Source organism: Pecten maximus, chromosome 1 (assembly GCF_902652985.1).
Source record: "Pecten maximus chromosome 1, xPecMax1.1, whole genome shotgun sequence".
Classification (NCBI taxonomy): domain Eukaryota; kingdom Metazoa; phylum Mollusca; class Bivalvia; order Pectinida; family Pectinidae; genus Pecten; species Pecten maximus.
Window position 1 is genome coordinate 47,681,626 of NC_047015.1, and position 25,692 is coordinate 47,707,317.

The 25,692-nt window shown below is 36.0% G+C and overlaps 1 protein-coding gene across 1 annotated transcript; it reads left to right on the top strand.

Annotated features, from left to right (window-relative positions):
* The first annotated feature begins 93 nt into the window (after window positions 1-93).
* LOC117336187 (WW domain-binding protein 11-like) lies at window positions 94-25,301 on the top strand. Its single transcript, XM_033896612.1, is given in 16 exon segments — window positions 94-361; window positions 742-773; window positions 1,190-1,283; window positions 1,470-1,567; window positions 1,907-1,994; window positions 2,348-2,419; window positions 3,098-3,194; window positions 3,874-3,995; window positions 5,438-5,545; window positions 6,121-6,530; window positions 7,164-7,338; window positions 7,850-8,038; window positions 8,471-8,481; window positions 8,483-8,759; window positions 10,592-10,740; window positions 24,379-25,301. Coding segments are annotated over 15 exon segments (1,965 nt in total). The 5' UTR covers window positions 94-297; the 3' UTR covers window positions 10,720-10,740; window positions 24,379-25,301.
* Window positions 25,302-25,692: the final 391 nt, after the last annotated feature.

The window sequence follows — 25,692 nt, forward strand, 5'->3', positions numbered from 1 at the left end:
TTAAAGAAACGTATTATATTATATCCAATGATATTATACGGTTGAATTTATATGAAAATTATAAAATAAATGTTGCAAAATGTGTCCATTTACGATGTCACGTGACAATACAAGGGCAAAACATGGCCGATGCGTCTTGGTGCAAGTTAGGCACATTCGAGGAAACATAACATGGTGACCATGTGGAAAACTACCAGCTAAAGTATATTTGCTAGCACACTGATATTCGAGCTGATAAATTCAAATCAGTTTATTAAATTATTTTAATCGTTAGACGGAAGCAAGACAACAATCATCATGGGTCGACGATCGATCAACACCACGAAAAGTGGGAAATACATGAATCCTACAGATCAAGCTCGTAAGTGTTACTCTTTTACCGCCTTATAGTCATAATATAAAAATAACACATTTAACAAAATGAAAATCCAAGAAAGGCACAACGATTTATCATTTAGCCAGAGGGAACGGACGGGCAAAGGTAAAGCTGGCAAAAATTAAAGGGTTCCTAAACTAAAAATATCCTTGTTATCTCCCTTGGTTCCAGACTGACAATAAATGCTATATGTGATCAACTAATGCAATAACAATTTTGTGGCTGTTGTGTATTTCTTGTTATGAACACATATTATCACCATATGCTATTGGCAGAGTCCTACAACATATCGATTCTTTTGCCATTGCTATTTGCCATGCATTACCATTTAAATCAACTTATATTATTCATTTTGCTTTTTCTAGGAAAGGAGGCAAGGAAGAAAGAGTTGAAGAAGGTAATGAGCAGTAGCATGCTGCAAAAGTCTTGATATTGGAAATGATTTCCATTATAATATATTGAAGCATAAAATAGCCATCTTATTCTAGCAAATATATAAAATAGTCAATGCTGTTTCTGATTATAGTACACACAATTTACAGTTTGCAGAAGAACATACATAAATGAAAAGGGAAAATAATTTCACAGAGTTATGTTTTTGCGGCCAATAGTAGGCTTCATTCCCATTTGAAATTATTTCATATACCAGCCAAATTTCCAAATTTTGTAGTTTACAGTAAACTCATGCAAAGTTCCTTCCCAAAATGAGAAACAAAAAGGCCCCATCTCAAACCAGTGAAAGAAATTAAACATGGAAAGAAAAAAAATGTTGCTGTTACCTCCCTTTTTATGCTGGTTTCATTATTTTATTAGAACAAGAAGCAGCGTATGATGGTAAGACAGGCTGTTTTGAAAGGCAAAGACCCTCTGAAACTGCTCCAAGAAATGGAAATGATTGATAAAATGGGTAAGTTTATTTGGTCATAACTATACAATTTCATTATCTACCCATTGTTTAAAGAGTTGACCAACTCATCAGATCCTGCTTCAAAAAAAAAATAAAAAAAAATAATGATAATGATGATGTAGCTATACTAAATGCAATGTACTATGACATTACTTAACCATTATAAATGTCTTTTTCTATTTCCAGAGTATAACCCAATTGAGGCACCAAAGTTGAATGAGAAAGTATTGAAAGACAAGAGAAAAAAATTGAAAGAGACTTTTCAACGGGTCATGAAATTATACGTAAGTAACAATAACATATACCATATATGTGAAATTAAACATATCTTCCACAAATATTTGATTTGTCATTGAACTCGTACAGAAGAATGCCTAATGAGTTGTGTAAGATCCTGAACAAGCAGGTCCTTAAGTATTAATGATACACGTCCCTTCTATATCTTTTGTGTGTATTTTGCCATGTAACAATGTATGTATCATTTATCACATACACTGAAAATAAAGTTTTACATCTTAACTTTAATATTGGTATATGATCATATTAGAAAAAAAATTGACATCACTGGTATCACAGTGTTAGTAAAGATAGTATAAGTCTATATTTGATAACATATTTCACAGGAAAAAGAAAATCCAGACTTTGCCCGTGATCTGCGAAAATCTGAAAATGACTATGAAAAGAAAAGAATGCAACTTCAAGTATATTTTGGTAAGTTAAAAAAAATGAGAGAGAAGGACGAGAGAGAGAAATGATATTCTGAAGACAACAAGGCATATGACAGGTGATTGGTCAACAAAGTGCAAGAGTTTTGATCAAGTAATATGATTTCATAGCTACAGGTGTTCTTGATAAATACCATTCATCTAGTGATTAAGTTAGAATAACACATAGTAATAAAACATTTAAACCAGACAAATTTTAATTTCTAGGTCTTATTAATGTTTTCAAACAAATCGTGTGGATTAATAATTATAACATTCCTTTGATTCATCAATTTGCTTGTATATTTTCTACTCTAACACTGACAGGGCACAGTAATTTATTGTCTTTTTATTCAACAGAGCAAGTGAAGAATGCTGAACGTGTACAGTTGGATCAGATTCCCTTACCAGACATACCCCAACACAGTACTAGTAAGTAACTCTTTACAAAAACACTATGGTTAACTAACTATCCTGTACTTAAGAACGGCAAGTCAATTATGTACATTTCCTCGTAAAATCCGTCTTCCTAAGTGAAAAAGCTTAGTACATGTACCATATTCATCCTCAAATAATCCCCTCACAAGTATAAAAGTTAAATACCAAAGTTTGTGGAGGGCTTATTCGTGAACCACTTCACTATTTTAAAGGCTACGATTCTGCAAAAATGGGGAAAATGCTTATTTTAGGGCAGAAGCTTATTTGTGAATCAATACGGTTAATATTTTCAATACTATCAATATTATTTCCTATGTTTGAAAAAAACCATTTCATTCCATATTTGGTAGATGCCCTTACATTATTTTTCAATTTTTGAAATAATGACTATTGAACCACCTTAGCTTAATATTTTGAATTAATGATTCTGTAAAAATAGGGAGCGGGGCTTATTTGTGGGCAGGGGCTTTGAGAATAAATACTGTAAATATTTCACTACCGTTTCCTATGCTTGAAAGGACTTTCATTCCATCTTTGGTTGACGCCCTCACATTATTTTTCAAATGAAATAATGAACTTAAATGAACTTTTTAACGAGAAAGGATTATATTTGTTTCATGTTATGGTCTGATCGTCTGTTATTACAACGTTTTGTTTGCTGTTGTGTTACAGTTCCTTCCTTGATTCCTCTTCCTAATGAAATCCCGATACCAAGCCTAGATGACCTAAAGCAGCCCCATGGAATTCTCAAGAAGTCATCTGCATATGGGTAATTGATATGACTTGTCATTGTGATCACAGATCAATCCTGTGTTATAAATGAATTATTATTTTAAAATGTAGCTGAAATTTTTCAGATGATAGAATGAGATCATTTCTTAAATAAAAAGAACGGAATAATTTTAAAGTTGAACTCCTCAACTTGAAAGTAATTACTGACATTTCTTTATTCACACAAGACATACCATTGAAATTGTGTAACAATATACTTAGAACGCACTTCTATAAGGATGGACAAATGGTAATACACCTTACTTATTGTACTATATTTACATTTACACTGCAGCCCCACTATATAACTTTACCAAGCTCACTTGGAAGTTATGAGTCCATAACTTCCAAATCTTTATTATGACGTCATTATTATAGTGACGTCATAATTGTAACCTCGGCGATAACGAAAGATGGCTGTTGAAAAGGCTGTTCCGTCTTTGACGATAATAATTTGTTAATTCATTATCAGAGTAAAATTCCTGGATATAGTCTTTCAAATTCGTTGTCAAATGTAAATATAAGCATTGAACTGCTTTCATAGTGCGCTTCATTAAATTTGCCTTTGTCCAGTTGGCATTCATCAGCCCATAACTTCCAAATGAAAGCAGTTCAATGCTTAAATAATTTTTATATTCATCACACGCATTTATATGTTGATTCTCTGAATTCTACAGACAAAGAGAAGTGACAGCTATGGAGATAGAAGTAGCCAGACGGAGAAAGCCTGCAGGACCTCCTCCCGGTCCTCCTCCGGAGCTGTCCGACAGCGAGGATGAGGAATATGATCCAGCTAAAGGTGTAAAAGATAGTTCACTTCAACACCTGATCTTGTGTTTTCACAGAAATGTTTAGATTGGTATCTTGTAAACTGATCTTTACCAAATGTGATCTGTTGTTCATGTTGTACATTTACATTTGTATCAAACATAATAACATAATTACAGTAAAACTCACTTGTGTCGAACACGGTTGAATCGAATACATCGGATGAGTCGAACGTTTCGTTCGGTCCCGATTTTTTCCATTCTTTATCTTAGTAAATTAAGCACGGATGACTCGAACACTGTTGAATCGAATACTGTGGTTGTGTCGAATATATTTTGTGGTCCCTCCCTTCTAAACTATACCAAAATTTCCATTTTTGTGTCGAACATCGAGGCGTCATGCTGTCTCAGGTAAAATTTGCTGGCCTCGTCTGATTGACCGAGTGTGACCGATCACCCGTAACGGTGTAAACAGAGCCTATTATTAGTTTCCGGCTGTCAGTTACGCATCATCCCATTGTTTATACAGGTGCTCAGGTGAAGTAAAACGTTCAGGTATACATAACTAAGAATAAAATGTGCACGTTTTAGTCTACAAACCAATATGAGTTCTGTTTACTGTTTTGATGCACAAGGCCGCCGAAAAAAATAAGGAAAAAGTAAACGATAAATTACATATCTTCCATCGAAAAATGCAAAGAAAAATACCTGTCTGTCATTGATTTATCTATATATGCCTAAATTCTGAATACGACGATGCAATAGTAACAATGATATGCGGGATGTTTTTACTCTGTTCAAAAGATTGTGGCAATGCATGATTATGCAGCCGATAAAACACTGACCGCGGCATTCACCTTTGATACAAAATCAGCACGCGTACGGTCGATCAATTTTCCCGGACTGTTTATTGTTTAATATTGTTAAATTGGAGAACAATATAAACGGATTTAAAGATAAATAATATGAGTACAATATATACATTTATATTCTTATAATATATGTAACGTTTTCATAGAATATTATGCTGTCATTTGCGACTCCTGTGTGTAAATCGTGTGTCTATGTCAAAGACTATTTTACGCATGAACTTTGTTTTTATCTGTAACTGTGCACAATATTGTTAATTAGATAAAGGAATAATTGTTATCATGTACAATTAATTAATTTCTTTGTTATTATGTATTGCTTATTTTCGACTATGTTATCATGCAAGCACTTGTTCTGCTTACAACCGATGATAGTCGGGTTTTGTCTCTGTATACAAACACGGATAAGTCGAACCATCGGATAAGTCGAATATTTTGCTTGGTCCCGTCGACTTCGACTTATCCGAGTTTTACTGTATGTGTATATAGTGTTTGTTAACCACTTTTTATAGGTAACATAGGTAACACAATATATATTTATTTCTGTTTGTGTCCCTTTAACCTATACTTGAACATTTTAATACATGATCTGTGTTGTTTTGTAGACATTGAGGAGAACATAGGAACAGTAGATGTGGACATAGAGGAGCCCCAGGAGATGATTGAGGACGAACCGATGTTACCAGAGCCAGATCTGGAGGAATCCCAGCAAGGTACATACAGTAACCTCCAACTTCTCTTGTATACATTCTCAATGGTTGAACTACCTGTGTCGAGTAGCCTATATCATTTACTTAAAGTCTAGACTAAATTGATCTCTGAATGTCAGTCCCTGGTTCTGTGATACAGCTATGGTCTAGCAATATTGTCTATTGCAATGTATTGATTCCTGATCATCTATAAATCAAGTTCTTATATATGTGGGGTCCATCCAGAAAATAATTGGGGGGATCCTTTTCAATTTCTGTGCTTCAAAAAGCTATAAGAATGGTTACTATGCAAATTGTGCGTACACTTAACTGTTATGGAAATAATAGAAAAGTATGTTTATTGAGTTTATCACCCAATGAACAGTGAGGGTCATTTTGATGACTACTTTGGTGACTACCTTACTGAACAACTTACAGGATGCCCTTCACATGCTATCCAAAGCTATTAGAGTAAAGTGTCTTGGCCAAGGACAGCACAGACCAGCCTGTTTCTCAGTTGTAGAAAAGGAACATTTTGTGACCTAATATTAAAGATGAATGTTTGTTGATATTTCTAACCCAACTTTTCTAATTTTCAGCAGCTAAGCAAAGAAAGATACGATTTGTTGATGATGATACAAGAGATCCCGAGGAGGAGGAGAAAGACACAAGGCTAAAGTTCGGGTTACAGAAGAAGGCTGGGGTTACTCCATTACAGGCAATGATGTTAAAGATGGCGGGTCAGCCAGGTCCCAAGGGAGTCGAAGTCCCAGCAGTGACAGAGGAAGAGGATAGCAGGAGCACAAGATCTCGAGACAGGGACAGAGATCGTGACAGAGATCGTGATCGGGACCGTGATCGGGACAGGGAAAGAGATCGGGACAGAGATAAAGATAGAGACCGAGATAGAGATCGGGACAGGGACCGTGACCGAGAAAGAAGCCGAGATAGAGATAGGGAAAGGGACAGAGACCGAGACAGGGACCGAGATTGGGACAGAGACAGAAGAGTAAGGCACTTTGTCACATTTACTAGTGATGTCAGTAAATGATATTGAAATATAAAGCTATAATTGTAAGAATTATCTCCCTTAGAAAACTATCAAAATGATATAAAAAACAGAAGGTAATTTAAACAAAAAGAAATGTTTGAGAATACTTGTTGTATTGGACATCATATTGTTGTTTTAGTTTCTTGATTGTCTTTTCCTATTAATGGGGCATGCACTCTTTTATGTGTTTACCTTTAATTAGGTTTTACACTTAGAAGAAAGATATTACTAGAGTTACTACTGAAAAATATATATCTACTGGTAATGACAAAATAGTAGCATTTCATCAAAGATTGAGATTACTAGCAAATTTAGTGGCAGATTAGAAATCAATATACTTTATTTACTTTATCAAATATGCTAATATTGTTCAAAATACCTGCATATTTATAATGCAAGTCTTTATATATCTTGTGTATTGAATGATATCTATTGATAAGGCTCATGATAATTTAAATTGAATGATTTCATAGTCATGAAATAGACCTGTTTTCAATGGAAAATTATTTAAAAGCATATATGTTACTGAAATACTCTAGAATATTAGGAGCTTGTAGATTTATACATTAACTAAAGAATTCTTTTCTTCAGAGTGAAAGACGAGAAGACTCCAAAAAAGAGGAAGAAGAGAAGAAGAAAGCTGTGGCTAGTCTACCAGATGGTCCTCCTGGTGATGAGGCAGCACAGCAGGCTTCATCTACAAGACTTATACCTCCTGGTCCACCTCCTGGGGCTCCCCCGGGTCTGCCACCAGGTGTCCCTCCAGGTAAGATACCAATGTTTATCAAATGTCAAGGTCATATCAGATGGTGGGCTATTCTTATTGAGTCTAATCTGAGAAACCAAATGGTGACATTCTTATATTTTGACAGTTTGAAGTGAGGTATTGCTATTTCTTGTTCACAGAAAGTTCTTAGATGTTTCGTAGAATTCTGTAGGTTCCCAAATCATTAAATTAGAGAAAAGATAAATCTAGTATAGAATCAATAAAGATAATTCAATAGTGGGCACCATCCCTCTGGGATCTCTTGTTAACATTTACATAAATACAGCACAATTTATGTTATTCTGTATGCATATCATTATAATCTAACATATCGTTAAATTTCATACAAGTTTTCATGCATTTATTTTTTTGTTATAATTTGGTAAATATGCATATATTTATTCTGGGATATGCCCAATAATTAGTGTACTCTAATAATTCAATATTGTTTTATTTACGGAGGTAGGCATACATACTGTATACTGATATACATTGTTTATATCTCTTTCAGGTCCCCCTCCTGGAGCCCCTCCTATGATGTTCAGACCCCCCATGTTGAGAGGAGGACCTCCAGGAGCACCCCCAAGGATGATGCCCCCTGGTCCTCCACCAGGTCGCCCTCAGGGTCTACCCCCGGGACCACCACCTGGTTTACCGCCCAACATCAGGATGCCTCCACGATTACCACCTGGACCGCCAGGTAATAATTCCAACAATAATTGGTACATAAAGTGTCATCGTAATTATCATCATGATGGAGGATGCATTGTCTAAATCTGTTGTGGAATATTTAGTGTTTGATTATGTAGCGAGATTAATTTTTCAAAGAAAATTAAAAATATACCGTACTTTGGGCGTTGTTTGCTCATAATAGGGTCATTAAATTTTGGTGTTTACCATCATGTATGTTAAATTTTGGCACTTACCTGTACTTATGTTGATATGTTTGTTCATTACACTACGAAAGTCTGCAAATTTCTCTTTGCATTGTGATCTTTATACAACAAATTTAACTTTAAAAGGATATACATAAAAGATGATAAACCTACCGAGTATATGAGCAAGATTTTATTTGAGTGTTATATGATAGTAAGTAATAGTTTAGACATTAAACTGACATTTTCCTTTCTAGGTGTACTGCCGCCCGAGATTAATGCGACCACCAGGCGGGCCACCAAGCGTACTTCCTCCAGGCTTGCCTCCTCCTGGTGCCGCTTCTCAGAATCCCAATGTGCTTAGTGCGCCACCTAGTATCATGAAGCTTCCCCAGAAGATTGGCGGCGATGACAAGAAAAATACAGCGACCATTGAGGCCAAGCCCCAGATCAAGAATGTAATGGGAGATGTTACACGATTCACACCAACAGCTCTCAAGGTCAAACGAGAAGTGAGAGATGCCAAGGGCCGAGTCAAAGCCACTGGTGAGTTCTCTTCAGACCTGTTTCTGTATGATATTGGATTGGTGTAAGTCAATTGTTCAGAGATCCAAATTTAGGAAGAAAAATATTGGGGAAGTTGACACATCAATAAGAATCTTGGGTCCTTTTTGTTTCTGCAGGCCATCCACTTCATCTACAAGATATTCTAAAATGTATCATTTCAGGCATAAATCTTGCACCTGCAGAATTATGTTATTACTCAATACAGTCCCTGAAAGTCTTTGTTACATCTCACCAGAAAGTAAAATAAGACCATTAGGTACATCCTTCATCTTGTTTTATAAACAGACAACCAGTACAACTGTTTTGACTGTGTTATACAAAATGACCCAGGTTACCCCATCTAAGGGTTAATCCAGTAAAATATCTACCCAACAGGAGGGTTTTCAAACAGGAACCACCCGTAGAAGTGATTTAATTCAAACAGTACTGATATGTAATAGGCTACATTTTCTACAGCACCCACCGTGTATAGAATTTCTTTATTTCAAGACTCCTCCTGTTGAATATTATATTATACTGGAATAGTTCTATCTGTTGAATATTATATTATACTGGAATATACTGGAATAGCTCTATCTGTTGAATATTATATTACACTGGAATAGCTCTATCTGCTGAATATTATATTACACTGGAATAGCTCTATCTGTTGAATATTATATTATACTGGAATAGCTCTATCTGTTGAATATCATATTATACTGGAATAGCTCTATCTGTTGAATATTATATTATACTGGAATATACTGGAATAGCTCTATCTGTTGAATATTATATTACACTGGAATAGCTCTATCTGCTGAATATTATATTACACTGGAATAGCTCTATCTGTTGAATATTATATTATACTGGAATAGCTCTATCTGTTGAATATCATATTATACTGGAATAGCTCTATCTGTTGAATATTATATTATACTGGAATAGCTCTATCTGTTGAATATTATATTATACTGGAATAGCTCTATCTGTTGAATATTATATTATACTGATATAGCTCTATCTGTTGAATATTATATTATACTGGAATAGCTCTATCTGTTGAATATTATATTATACTGGAATAGCTCTATCTTTTGAATATTATATTATACTGGAATAGCTCTATCTGTTGAATATTATATAATACTAGAATAGCTCTATATGTTGAATATCATATTATACTGGAAATAGCTCTATCTGTTGAATATTATATTATACTGGAATAGCTGTATCTGTTTAATATTATATTACACTGGAATAGCTCTATCTGTTGAATATCATATTATACTGGAATAGCTCTATCTGTTGAATATTATATTATACTGATATAGCTCTATCTGTTGAATATTATATTATACTGGAATAGCTCTATCTGTTGAATATCATATTATACTGGAAATAGCTCTATCTGTTGAATATTATGTTATACTGGCCATAGAATAGCTCTATGTTGGTTGGCTCCCTTTGGTTGACATAACATTATTTTTATGTTGGTTGTTTCCCTTTATTTATTTGAGATCAATGTTGTCTAAGGTGGCATTAACAACACAAATGATTAATTACACAATTCTTCATTGCCAAAATCATTAATATGCATATCAGTATAAGTCTATTCATGAATTTTTTTTGTTTCTTAAGTTTGAATATCTGTAGTTTCAGCAAATTGAAACTGTTTATTAAAGGCGTCATTTATATACATCGTATCAGTACAAATCTATTCATGAATTTTTTGAGTTTGAATACCTGTAGCTTCTGCAAATTTAAACTGTGTTTACAGTGAAAGTGAATAATGATATAAATTGTAACTGGCTGTGTTTGTGTGATAGGAAAAGAGGAGGAGAAGCGGTTACTAGGCCTGGCTCCTGTAACAGCACCAGCCTCCATAGCAGCTCAGACCAAGACCAAGGACGACGCTTACGACCAGTTCATGAAGGAAATGGAGGACCTCTTCTGATCACCACATCAGCATGTTGGGGTTAGTGTCTCGGTCTTTTACATCTGACTTTCATTTGAATGCTGTACTATCCTAAAAACCTAAAAACACACCCTTAACTCTTTCTTTAGGAATGAAGATGGGTACACTTTTACATTTAAATAAAAAGAATGGTTGCTAATCTCACTTATCTGCTGATGCAATCTTCTGTTGTTTAACTAAAGGCTCTGATCCAGAGAAATATATTTCAACACTATTAAAAACAATAATAAAAGATTCACCATGATTTCACATGGAAACATTTCCCTAAAAATAGTTTTATTATCGGGTAAATACACCTCTCTTGTTGCTCACTTATATTACCCCAAGGGCAAGTGAGGTTATATCATAGTGCGGCATCCATCATCAACTATTCCATAAACTTTTCCAAAAACCTCTTTATATCCAAAAGACCTAGAGCCATAATATTTTTCCAGGGATTAAGGGTTGCCAAGTTTGTTGTTATGAATGACCTAGACCTTCATTCTGAGAATTCAAGGGTTTTTATTTGCAGAATGGGATAATAAACCCAGCAAACAAACATCAATGTCCTCATTGATGACTTAATTTGTACACAATAATCTAAATGGATCATCAGTACAGTAAAATCATACAGGGAGATGTATCAGTTATTTCTGTCCCTCACACACAGCATTTTGTGGGGACTTTACCATTTGATTAAAACCAAATTTCTTCTTGAGTTACACAGGTATAATAAACACCATATGCAATGGTTTCATGTTGATCTGATTTGTTTCTGATGTGTCTAAATACCAGTGTGTTGTGTACCAATATCATATAACCTCTGGATCGGGGTCTCAAGATGAAATTAATGTCTCGAGCTGCTGTTGGAGTCTAGGGATGATACTGAAAGTCTCAGTATGACATTAGGGTCTCAAGCTACAGTTGGGGTCTAGTATGACATTAGGGTCTCAAGCTACAGTTGGGGTCTAGTATGACATTAGGGTCTCAAGCTACAGTTGGGGTCTAGTATGACATTAGGGTCTCAAGCTACAGTTGGGGTCTAGTATGACATTAGGGTCTCAAGCTACAGTTGGGGTCTAGTATGACATTAGGGTCTCAAGCTACAGTTGGGGTCTAGTATGACATTAGGGTCTCAAGCTACAGTTGGGGTCTAGTATGACATTAGGGTCTCAAGCTACAGTTGGGGTCTAGTATGACATTAGGGTCTCAAGCTACAGTTGGGGTCTCCTGATGATATTATTGTTGTCTCAAGATAACAATAGGGTCTCAGATTTTGGTTTAGATCTTGGGGCGATATTGGTGTCTCAGGATGATACTAGGGTCTCAGATTTTGGTTTAGATCTTGGGGTGATATTGGTGTCTCAGGATGATACTAGGGTCTCAGATTTTGGTTTAGATCTTGGGGCGATATTGGTGTCTCAGGATGATACAAGGGTCTCAGGTTTTGGTTTAGATCTTGGGGTGATATTGGTGTCTCGGGATGATACTAGGGTCTCAGATTTTGGTTTAGATCTTGGGGCGATATTGGTGTCTCAGGATGATACTAGGGTCTCAGATTTTGGTTTAGATCTTGGGGTGATATTGGTGTCCCAGGATGATACTTGGGTCTCACATTTTGGTTTAGATCTTGGGGCGATATTGGTGTCTCAGGATTATACTAGGGTCTCAGATTTTGGTTTAGATCTTGGGGCGATATTGGTGTCTCAGGATGATACTTGGGTCTCACATTTTGGTTTAGATCTTGGGGCGATATTGGTGTCTCAGGATGATACTAGGGTCTCAGATTTTGGTTTAGATCTTGGGGCGATATTGGTGTCTCAGGATGATACTTGGGTCTCAGATTTTGGTTTAGATCTTGGGATGATATTGGTGTCTCAGGATAATACTAGGGTCTCAGGTTTTGGTTTAGATCTTGGGATGATATTGGTGTCTCAGGATGATACTAGGGTCTCAGATTTTGGTTTAGATCTTGGGATGATATTGGTGTCTCAGGATGATACTAGGGTCTCAGATTTTGGTTTAGATCTCGAGATGATATTGGTGTCTCAGGATGATACTAGGGTCTCAGATTTTGGTTTAGATCTTGGGATGATATTGGTGTCTCAGGATGATACTAGGGTCTCAGATTTTGGTTTAGATCTTGGGATGATATTGGTGTCTCAGGATGATACTAGGGTCTCAGATTTTGGTTTAGATCTTGGGGCGATATTGGTGTCTCAGGATGATACTAGGGTCTCAGATTTTGGTTTAGATCTTGGGGCGTTATTGGTGTCTCGGATTTCTTTTCAGATTTTGGGATAATATTGGTGTCTGAGAATAATATTATTGTCTCAGTATTATGTTGGTGTCTCAGGTTTATGTTTGGGATTCAGAGTGATATTGCAATTGGGGTCTCAAGATAATATTCATGTCAGAGGTTAATGTTTGTATCTCATCGGAGGTATGAAATATGAACTTTTACACCAACCTGACCTAGATGATCCACAATTAATTAATGCTACTCTATGCCAATTAAATAGTTACTCTGATCTATATAATTTCCATCTTATTGATAGTCCTGGCTGTCTATATGGGTGTCCTGTAGAGGATTGTACTCAACTTTTCCTCCATTGTCCTCCATACTATCAAGAAGACTTCTCTTTTCACTTTCTTCCACTAATTAATCCAACATTGCTATGGCAATCCTGATTTTGACAAACACAGGAATATAATAGTGTTGATTCAAAGATTCATTATTGATACCAATCAATTTTAGGCTGACTGTTGGTCATCTATATTTCTCTTGATGATGTTTGAGTCTCGTGACAATATTGGTGTCTTTGAATTGGTGTGTCAGTATGATATTGGTGTGTCAGTATGATATTGGTGTGTCAGTATGATATTGGTGTGTCAGTATGATATTGGTGTGTCAGGATGATATTGGTGTGTCAGTATGATATTGGTGTGTCAGTATGATATTGGTGTGTCAGTATGATATTTGTGTGTCAGTATGATATTTGTGTGTCAGTATGATATTGGTGTGTCAGGTTGATATTGGTGTGTCAGTATGATATTGGTGTGTCAGGATGATATTGATGTGTCAGTATGATATTGTTATGTCAGTATGATATTGGTGTGTCAGTATGATATTGGTGTGCCAGGATGATATTGGTATGTCAGTATGATATTGGTGTGTCAGTATGATATTGGTTTGTCAGTATGATATTGGTATGTCAGTATGATATTGGTGTGTCAGTATGATATTGGTGTGTCAGTATGATATTGGTTTGTCAGTATGATATTTGTGTGTCAGTATGATATTGGTGTGTCAGGATGATATTGGTGTGTCAGTATGATATTGGTGTGCCAGTATGATATTGGTGTGTCAGGATGATATTGGTGTGTCAGGATGATATTGGTGTGTCAGTATGATATTTGTGTGTCAGTATGATATTTGTGTGTCAGGATGATATTTGTGTGTCAGTATGATATTGGTGTGTCAGTATGATTGGTTTGGTTTATTTTGTTTAACGTCCTATTAACATCTAAGGTAATTTAAGGACGGCCCCCCGTGCGTGCGACATGTATGAGTGTGGTGAGTGCGTATGTGTGTTTTGGGAGGCTGCGGTATGTTCGTGTTGAAGTCTCCTTGTGATAGGCCGGAACTTTTGCAGATTTAAAGTGCTATCTCACTGAAGCATACTGCCGAAGACACCCAGCATCACACCCCACCCGGTCACATTATACTGACAACGGGCCAACCAGTCGTCCCACTCCAAATATGCTGAGCGCTTAGCAGGAGTAGCAACTTCCATTTTTAAAGACTCTGGTATGTCTCGGCTAGGGGACAGAACCCAAAACCTTGCTCACAGCGGCGAACGCTCAACTAAAGGCCAAAAGTGAGGCATTGTCAAGGGCGACATTAGGAGAAGAAAGTTGTCAAGAAAGAAGAGAAAAGATAAGATCCCAAGTTTAGTCGCCTCTTACGATCATGCAATGGGGGCAGTAGGTACAATTCTTACGCCCTACCTGCAGGGCAGGTGTCAGTATGATATTGGTGTGTCAGTATGATATTGGTGTGTCAGTATGATATTGATGTGTCAGTATGATATTGGTGTGTCAGTATGATATTGGTATGTCAGGATGATATTGGTGTGTCAGTATGATATTGGTGTGTCAGTATGATATTGGTGTGTCAGTATGATATTGGTGTGTCAGGATGATATTGGTGTGTCAGTATGATATTGGTGTGTCAGTATGATATTGGTGCCTCAGGATGATATTGGTGCCTCAGGATGATATTGGTATGTCAGTATGATATTGGTGCCTCAGGATGATATTGGTATGTCAGTATGATATTGGTGTGTCAGTATGATATTGGTGCCTCAGGATGATATTGGTGTGTCAGGATGATATTGGTGTGTCAGTATGATATTGGTGTGTCAGGATGATATTGGTGTGTCAGTATGATATTGGTGTGTCAGTATGATATTGGTGTGTCAGAATGATATTGGTGTGTCAGTATGATATTGGTATGTCAGTATGATATTGGTGTGTCAGTATGATATTGGTGTGTCAGTATGATATTGGTGTGTCAGGATGATATTGGTGTGTCAGTATGATATTGGTATGTCAGTATGATATTGGTGTGTCAGTATGATATTGGTGTGTCAGTATGATATTGGTGTGTCAGTATGATATTGGTGTGTCAGTATGATATTGGTGTGTCAGTATGATATTGGTGTGTCAGTATGATATTGGTGAGTCAGTATGATATTGGTGTGTCAGGATGATATTGGTGTGTCAGTATGATATTGGTGTGTCAGTATGATATTGGTGTGTCAGTGTGATATTGGTGTGTCAGTATGATATTGGTGTGTCAGGATGATATTGGTGTGTCAGTATGATATTGGTGTGTCAGTATGATATTGGTGTGTCAGTATGATATTGGTGTGTCAGTATGATATTGGTGTGTCAGTATGATATTGGTGTGTCAGTATGATATTGGTGTGTCAGTATGATATTGGTGCCTCAGGATGATATTGGTGTGTCAGTAACTCAGTATGATATTGAAGTAAGTAAGTTTTATATACAACTTCATCGCATCAACAAAGCCATCTCAAAGTGGCTCACAAATTATTTTCTGTATTTATTGGGCCTTTAGCAACTAGCCTATTCAACTTGCCTATTCAACTAGCCTATTCAAACAACCTTTTCTTTTCCAACTCCCTGAAAAGCCCACAGCCGGATTCTTAAACATGTTTTTCACACTGCTGTGTTACATACTCATTTACTTAGGAGTCAGCTAGAACACAATGGAGTAAAGTATTGTGTTCCAGGAAGCAACACAGTTCCTGTACCAGGTTATGAACTAGTGACCTTTTGGTCACATAGCCCAGCATCCTACCACTAGATCTCTGACATTGGTGTCCTGGGAGGATATCGGGGTCTTGTAATGATATATTAGTGTTTGGGAACTCAACATCCTACCACTAGATCTCTTGACATTGGTGTCCTGGGAGGATATCGGGGTCTTGTAATGATATATTAGTGTTTGGGAACTCAACATCCTACCACTTGATCTCTGACATTGGTGTCCTGGGAGGATATCAGGGTCTTGTAATGATATATTAGTGTTTGGGAACTCAACATCCTACCACTTGATCTCTGACATTGGTGTCCTGGGAGGATATCAGGGTCTTGTAATGATATATTAGTGTTTGGGAACTCAACATCCTACCACTTGATATCTGACATTAGTGTCCTGGGAGGATATCGGGGTCTTGTAATGATATATTAGTGTTTGAGAACTCAACATCCTACCACTTGATCTCTGACATTAGTGTCCTGGGAGGATATCGGGGTCTTGTAATGATATATTAGTGTTTGGGAACTCAACATCCTACCACTAGATCTCTGGCATTAATGGTGTACATGTCCTGGGAGGATATCGGGGTCTTGTAATGATATATTAGTGTTTGGGAATGGTCTAACCATGATATCAGGACCTCTGACATACCCTAGCCTTACAACTGTCATATTTTGTATTGATCAGGTAGCTCTTCCAAACAAAGTATGTCCAGATATGGAAAATAGTTGACTGCTAGCAATACTCTGCCTTGTTTTAAATGTAATTTAAGTGCTAAGTTTGCATGCTTTTCTTAATTTGTTGACTCTATAAAGACTGAAATTTTCACATTCATGCCTTTACCTTGATTGAAAATAAAATAAAACCAAATGATAATGGAAAATCTAAAGTACATAGAATGGATTTCTTTAGTTTTGCAATAAATGACCTTGTATTTACCTCAAACATGCTCAACCTTTCCTAAAAAAAAAATTAAAAAAAAAATTCATTAGGTGGAAATGACATTTTCTGACAAATAATAATATATTTGGATATTTATATACAAATCATTCTCATCATATAATCTATACAGCATCATAAAAGTGGACAAAAACTATTACAGGGCACTAATTATAAGGTACCAGTTATATATTGGAGCTGTCATTGATTACACCACACCAGTCATGGCATTAGTTGTGAATTAATCAATGTGCTTACTGGAGCGTGAACACTGATTGTACATTGTGATTGATTGTCGATAATGACCGATAAAGGTGTATCAGGCAAGATTTTACACCGCGTGGCTGTATATCAACTTGTCGGTGAGGGTGGCGGTAAAAACAAACAACAGTTTAATCTGCAGTATATATATTGATATATGCTACGTCCTGTTATAGACTGGTTAATAGTGCTATACATTGTAGGGGTCAAATGGCCACTGCCTTGTTTACCTGTAGTAGTGGTCATTTTTGTACTTTTTAAGTAATCTGATGTATAAACATGTTTAATTATAGGTAGGGTTGTGTCATTGAAAGGCCATATCCAGCTGTTGTTAGTCATCAAATCCTTTTTGAGATTTTTAAAATATCGGTTAAGTATACACTGATGAATAAGATCATCATATTTGAATTTCTTTAAGAATGTTATTATTTGTGAATGCTGAAAAGGTAATGGTCTTTAGCTTCTAATGTTCTTTGATATTTGTGGTGGCTTTCATTCCTGTTGTGGGCATTTTATGTTTCGTCAGGACAGCTGTTCTGCACCATCACTCTAGTTTAGATATGTCCTTAGGTAAAACACTTTGAGGTAGCCATCAGCTACTACAAAGATATGCTCATCCCCAAAATGACCAAGGTTGCTCATGGGACATTTAACACCACATGCAATATGATATTTTTTGGATAATTACACAGAAATACTCATTTAACTGTAAATACTTTGACAAATTGTGGTTTTAATTATTGGATTCTTATGAACTGGTTTCTGGGCCAGCTATACTGATGGTACCAAGCTTAAGTCTGATTGCAAACTAAGGTAGTGTAGGTAAAAAGTAATAAACTGTATGCTTTTTGTATGCAAAGTAAATGAAAATGATTAGACGAGGCATGTATGTGTCCTTTCTGTTCCTTATTTGCTTTTAAAAAATTGAAATTCTGATTTTTTTCTAAGAAATTGCAAATCAATACTTCCTAGCATATCATAATGTATTCCTGTATGTTTTGCATGCTTATACTTATATGTATATTATATGTACAGTGTAAGCCGTAGAGAAAAATGTGGTTACCTATACTTATATGTATATACGTACAGTGTAAGTCGTAGAGAAAAATATGGTTACCTATAAGTATTACTGCCTTGTATGAATCAGCATGATGTCATGAGATATAAGGATAAGTGACAAATTAAAATAGACATTACATAATCATCAAGATCTAAGGCCTCAATACCAACCAGATTCAATACACACTGTATTACTTTATTGTAAAAATACACCAGTTAAAAGTTAATAAAGGAAAATCTCAGAAAAACAATTATCAGAATTAATGTCATTATTTCTCTTTTATGTATACATGTACAATGTACATCATTTTCTTTGAACGTGGATTAAGGGACCACCTGTCATATGTGACCTTTTTATTGGCTCCCTTGGAAGCTCAAATGTGACAGGTTTGACATGTACATATACACATATATGCTTCATAATGAAATGTAAATTCTTCGATTTAAAATTTACATTTAAAAAATAGTTTGGATAAAAAAAAAGATTTCATAAGCTCTACTAATACATGTATCAGATATATACAGTGTTCTTAGTTTCGAACAATCATGTGCGGGAGCATTAAATTCGTGCTTGGTTGGTCAGATATCCTGGTCACTTGAATGGTATTGTTATACCCGAATTCGTAATAAGTTTGAGAATTGATTATCGATGTAGGTGTAAAAGATGTACATTGTGATGTTGGGCACTGGAATGGCTGGGCATACGCTCACCATTGTATTATCTATATGTTAATGGGAGAAATACATTACCGCAGATTTGTGTATAGACAAGGGGCGGGCTAATCAATGTTCTGTTGACTGGGGACTTCACATTGTGTGTATTGGTAGACCATTATCTGTAGGCTGGTCGCATTGACTTATCCACTAATCAAGATTTTCTGAATGTCAGCTGATTCCAGTCAATACACATGTACAGGTTAGATTGAATTAATTCAAATATGGCCTAGCTTGCATATTTTTGCCGAAGTTTTAATTTGCCCCACTGGTAGGTTAGAAATACAATGAAAATAATAATTGGTCATTGTTATAATAAACAATCAATATATTTCATATACCAGATATGGATTTATGCAATTTAATATGTAGACAAAAATCTATGTAGGTGTTTATTGCAGTACCTACCTGTATATACATATATTGCTATGTATCAAGTACAATACTGAGTTAAACATCCTTACCACAATGCTGACTGTATCTATTTCCACCAGTATGATAATTGGATGGGAGCTCCTGCCTCTTTACACTGTATTGAGTGAAGATCTTTCCAATGTGTTAATAAATAATGAATTTGTGTATTGCTGTAGACAGTATGTATGTAAATGTCTCCCAGTGTCAGTAATAAAAAGTACTACAGTCGGCCATACTTCTGAATACCTTGTTGTGAGGTATTATATTATCCTACATGCAGGCAGTGGGTGGGTGGATAGTACAATAGTCTTCCTGATAGTTTTGCTTTATTGCAATGTTTTATTTAAAATTCAATCTGAGACAAAGTCAAGTCTGAGACAAAGTCAAGTCTGAGACAAAGGGTGGAAATTATTTAGCAAAGTCTGGATAAGATCACGAGAAAAGGATGTCCAGATTTGTTTTCTCTGTATGATCTATCTCGATAAAAAACATCCATCCAATTTTAAACTTTACACCTTATAGCCCGAGGAGGGTGATTAGTATCAGGGTCGGAGGTTAAGGTCAACAAAAAAGAATATCTCAACAGCTGACCTTGGGAATGGCTGTTCAGTTCAAACATCCTACCAGTAAAACAGCTGACCTTGGGAATGGCTGTTCAATTAAACTTCCTACCAGTAAAACAGCTGACATATGGAATGGCTGTTCAATTCAACCTTCCTACCAGTAAAACAGCTGACCTTGAGAATGGCTGTTCAATTAAACTTCCTACCAGTAAAACAGCTGACATATGGAATGGCTGTTCAATTCAACTTCCTACCAGTAAAACAGCTGACCTATGGAATGGCTGTTCAATTCAACCTTCCTACCAGTAAATCAGCTGACCTTTGGAATGGCTGTTCAATTCAAACATCATACCAGACATCTGATGTTGAGAATGGCTGTTCAATTCGGAATTCCTACCAGTAAATCAGCTGACCTTTGGAATGGCTGTTCAATTAAAAGTTCAGCTGATCTTAAGCTTGAGAATGGCTGTTTAATTCAAAATCCTACCAGTAAAACAGCTGACCTTGAGAATGGGTTTTCAACTTCAAACTTCCTACCAGTAAAACAGCTGACCTTAAGAATGGGTTTTCAACTTTAAACTTCCTACCAGTAAAACAGGTGAAATAATTTTGTTAAACAACATCTTTACTCTGAACATAAGGTTAGATGGGTATAGATTATCTAAAAGTTGATAACAAAGAATAGAGTTGTAGGACTGTAGTCTCGACAGGAGTACAGAAAAACCTTGGAATTATGTACACAGGATACCTGTATATTGCAGATGAAATGAACTGGTTTGGTCTACCCCATGAGGAACCATTGACTACATTTATACTGGAAAGACAACAAAAACACTGTTCAGTTCTTGGTTCTACCTGATGATTCTAGTAAATGTATTCAAATATATAGGATTATGGGATCATCAGTATTTCTGTGTAGGTTTCTTCAATGAACCATCACAATAGGTTCAAAGGTCATATCAGTTGTGGAGTTATGGTGTATACACAAAATGTATATACATGTACATATTGAAGTACAATGGAAAATTGATATGGGATCTTTTAAAAGGGTATTTCCAAATTATTTCCAGAAAAAAATGCAAGAATTTATAGGTTTATGTTGGAAAATTTGGAATGGTTTAGATAAAGTTTGTTGTGGTATAGGCCATAGGGTTGAATCATTGTAAGGGTATGTGAGGAAATCCCTTAATATTTACAGGGGTATGAGCAAAATGTTCTCTGGGTTATTGGAAAACCTTTAAATTCTTACTGGGATAGGATTGTGCTTGGTATTTTTTAAATCGGGTATTGTTTCAGATTAAATGTGGTCCCTCTGTATACCGTACTTTGAATTTGAATCACTGATTAGAAATAGCTATTAGAAAATATATAACGCATGTATGTTGATATTGGTGTAAACTCATTATGTTGGCAAATTGAACAAGGGTAAGAATGGCGGTAGTTACCGCAAAAAAAACCTTATAGGGTGCAATACCATTAGTTCCAGGTGTTAAATCTATGAAAATAAACATTTTTTAGATTGTTGATGGATGTTTTGAATTGGCTTTTAATACTACCCGATAATGATTGATGTCCTGTCTAACTTACTGTAGTACAATGTAAATAAAGAGATTTATGGTATTTGTATATTCCTCAAGTATTGTGTAACTATCTGATTGACGTCAGCAGACCTGGACCTTCGACTATAGTTCAACATTTATTTCCTTCGGTCGTGGCATATTTGCCTCATATTCAGCAGGGTTGTAAAGATTTCTTTATGACCCAAAATAGCTTTTCTTGTGCTAACTTGATCAACTTTACACTGCATTGAAACTTTGATAAATAATCTCTCCGATACCCTCAAATAATGAAATCCTTTGCACCACCATGGCCCGTACAATGTTACTCCACAAGTATGTATTTACGGTACTCTACCGAAGTTTATTGAATTACTAGCAATTATTGATCCTTATTCAATATCTTATTGATTGGTTCTCATTGCGTGGCCAATGTAAGTATATAAATAGGCCATGTAAAAATAGAGTTCTTCTCTCATGGGACCAAGGTGAGATTTTGGTCCAGGAAATCGGTTTTTTGTTGTTTTTTTTTTTTTACATCTACAGTTAAACCTGACTTTACTGACCAGTGACTTTAACCATATACTGTAACATCTGACCTTATCCACCAGAGCAGCTCCACTGCCATTGCCAACACTGACTATACTGACACACTGTAATTTTCCGACACATTGACTCGGTCAACACAGTGTCAGTAAAGTCAGATCTCACTCTTTGTAAATTTGAATTTTCCAAAAAAGCTCATTTCAAATTTTTCTATGTAAGGATATGTGAAATAGATTTCAACTATTTATTTTGAAAATGACAAGTAAATTTCTTTATTAGAGAATTACGAATCAATACCTGCCTCAGTTACTTGTATGTACATAACTGGTGTTGGTTGATGGCTTGAGGGTATATAAGGATCATAATCTTTTTTGTCAGCCATCAAAATATCAGGTTCTCTATGGTTTTGTTGTTTTGGCTTTTAATACTATATAAGGAACATTGGAGTGAGAGTGAACTTGACATTAGGACACAGGGTCATCATAACATTGGATTGAGAGTGAACTTGACATTAGGACACAGGGTCATCATAACATTGGATCGAGAGTGAACTTGACATTATGACACAGGGTCATCATAACATTGGAGTGAGAGTGAACTTGACATTAGGACACAGGGTCATCATAACATTGGAGTGAGAGTGAACTTGACATTAGGACACAGGGTCATCATAACATTGGAGTGAGAGTGAACTTGACACTAGGACACAGGGTCATCATAACATTGGAGTGAGAGTGAACTTGACATTAGGACACAGGGTCATCAAAACATTGGAGTGAGAGTGAACTTGACATTAGGACACAGGGTCATCATAACATTGGATTGAGAGTGAACTTGACATTAGGAAACAGGGTCATCATAACATTGGAGCGAGAGTAAACTTGACATTAGGACACAGGGTCATCATAATGTTTGAGTGAGAGTTAACTTGACATTAGGACACAGGGTCATCATAACATTGGAGTGAGAGTGAACTTGACATTAGGACACAGGGTCATCATAACATTGGAGCGAGAGTGAACTTGACATTAGGACACAGGGTCATCATAACATTGGAGCGGGAGTGAACTTGACATTAGGACACAGGGTCATCATAACATTGGAGCGAGAGTGAACTTGACATTAGGACACAGGGTCATCATAACATTGGAGCGGGAGTGAACTTGACATTAGGACACAGGGTCATCATAACATTGGAGTGAGAGTGAACTTGACATTAGGACACAGGGTCATCATAACATTGGAGTGAGAGTGAACTTGACATTAGGACACAGGGTCATCATAACATTGGAGTGAGAGTGAACTTGACATCAGGACACAGGGTCATCATAACATTGGAGCGAGAGTGAACTTGACATTAGGACACAGGGTCATCATAACATTGGAGCGAGAGTGAACTTGACACTAGGACACAGGGTCATCATAACATTGGAGTGAGAGTGAACTTGACATTAGGACACAGGGTCATCATAACATTGGAGCGAGAGTGAACTTGACATTAGGACACAGGGTTATCATAACATTGGAGCGAGAGTGAACTTGACATTAGGACACAGGGTCATCATAACATTGGAGTGAGAGTGAACTTGACACTAGTTTTTTAGTTATTTTCCAAATAATACAAAGTTTAACACAGTTGATATTGTGTTTCCTCTGGCTACTTCTCTGTTCAAGAACACATTATGAAATAGACACTAAATGAGGTCTGTAGTGTGTTAGGTAGGGGGTCGATACTGTGGTGGGGGAAACATCCGTCACATTTCAAAACAATATCATGTAATATATAGAAAATATATTAGGATAAATTTATATAAAGGAGGAAAGGCTCACAAAATCTTCAATATTTTTGCGATTCACATATTTTCCTTTCAAACTGTTGCTGGAAAAAGCTCTTTCTCTGGGTGTAAAAAAAAATCCATCATTGATTATTCATATCCATATGAATGTTGTTTTTATGTTAATCAAAACTCTTAAAAGCTATAGTGGAGGCTGCTAATGAACTCTATACAATCTATAACTTGAATGGACTTTGTCATGATGAATTGATTTCATGTACCCCCAGCATTAGTATACTGTACTGATAACATATTTTCCAAAAGGTGAATATGGAGGTTTGGTGATTTATAATGAACGTTATATTTAATTGAATAAATATGGTAGATAGGAGATTTTATATTCAAATAATAACACCATTTTTCAGAGGCTTTTGTCATCATCATCTTGTCTCACAGTAAATATTTGTCCTTATACTTTACAGATTGTGTTGCTGTTGTTATGACTGCGGTCTCTAATCCCAGATCAGATTTGGCGAGGACCTTGGTCTAGACAGACAACACAGCCATGTGTCAGGGATGAACCCCATGTTGAAGATCTGCCAACTTTATGGAAATATGTGCCATGTTTGTGTTGGAACTGTGGTTATCTGCCCTTAGTCACCAAACACTTCCTGTGTATAATATGTGTGGACTGTTGCCATAGTGATGCACAATAGGGAGGAACCTGTCTATATGGCCGAGCTTGTGTCTTCATATAAGAATCCATTAAGGGTTAAAGGAAGTGTCATTTACGATGTCATGAACTCAAATATATAACACATCTATCAACAGATGCAATAGCAATGGTAATAGCTCTGTCATCCTCTGTAGATCAGGAATCGATCAGGTTATTATCAAACACAAAGAAAATCAGAGTCAGGAGAGAAAATGATGAGATTTGTGATTAGGTGTGATGGTCCTGTGTACATGAGGTATGTCTGATTCTGTGTGGGGTGGCCTGTGTTTGGAGCCTATGGAATGCACACAACCTTTGGGCACATGATTTATGTATCATGGAAGGGAAGATTTTCTTTGCTACGATCGCTACTAAAATTATGGAATGTGTCAAGACTTTAATCTGTTCAATTGATTTGTGTATTGTTCGATTTTCTTGCTAATACTGTTTGGAAAGTATGAAATGTATGGAAGGTCTGATAGTCTCTATACAGACGGTAAAGTGTGGAGCTGGTAGTGGTTAGTAGTGTATGAGTGTTAACAAGTGTATATTATGAGTGTATATGGGGTATGACATTGTTCACAACAGTACTTATTGGTAAGGATCATAATATTGACTGGACGACTAGGATTCCTTTTGTCCCATTTTAATATTTTTGGCTATGTGTCAAATTAAAATAATGAACTTGTATGGAAGTGTTTTCCTGGTTTCTATTTTGTATAATTACCGCCAGCTGACCGAGATATTACTGTATTATCGTGATTACTGTGGGACACTCGATCACCTGGGCCTACTTTTTCAATTGTTGATTAGCTTGTCGATTAATGATCTGAAAAAATTCCTACACCCTAATTCAGAGATAGATTTTCCATTCTGTTACGGTGTTTCTTATTTATGATTCACCTGAAATGTAGCTCTTATTTGATTATTGATAAATATTCTTAACTTTATAGAAAACAATATCAAATTATCTTTATTTTTTTTTAAGATGTTATGCTAACCATGCTGTTTAAACAACCTTGTCCCCATGTCTCGTGTGTGTGTGTATATTAAGTTACACATTTAATACTGCCACTTACTA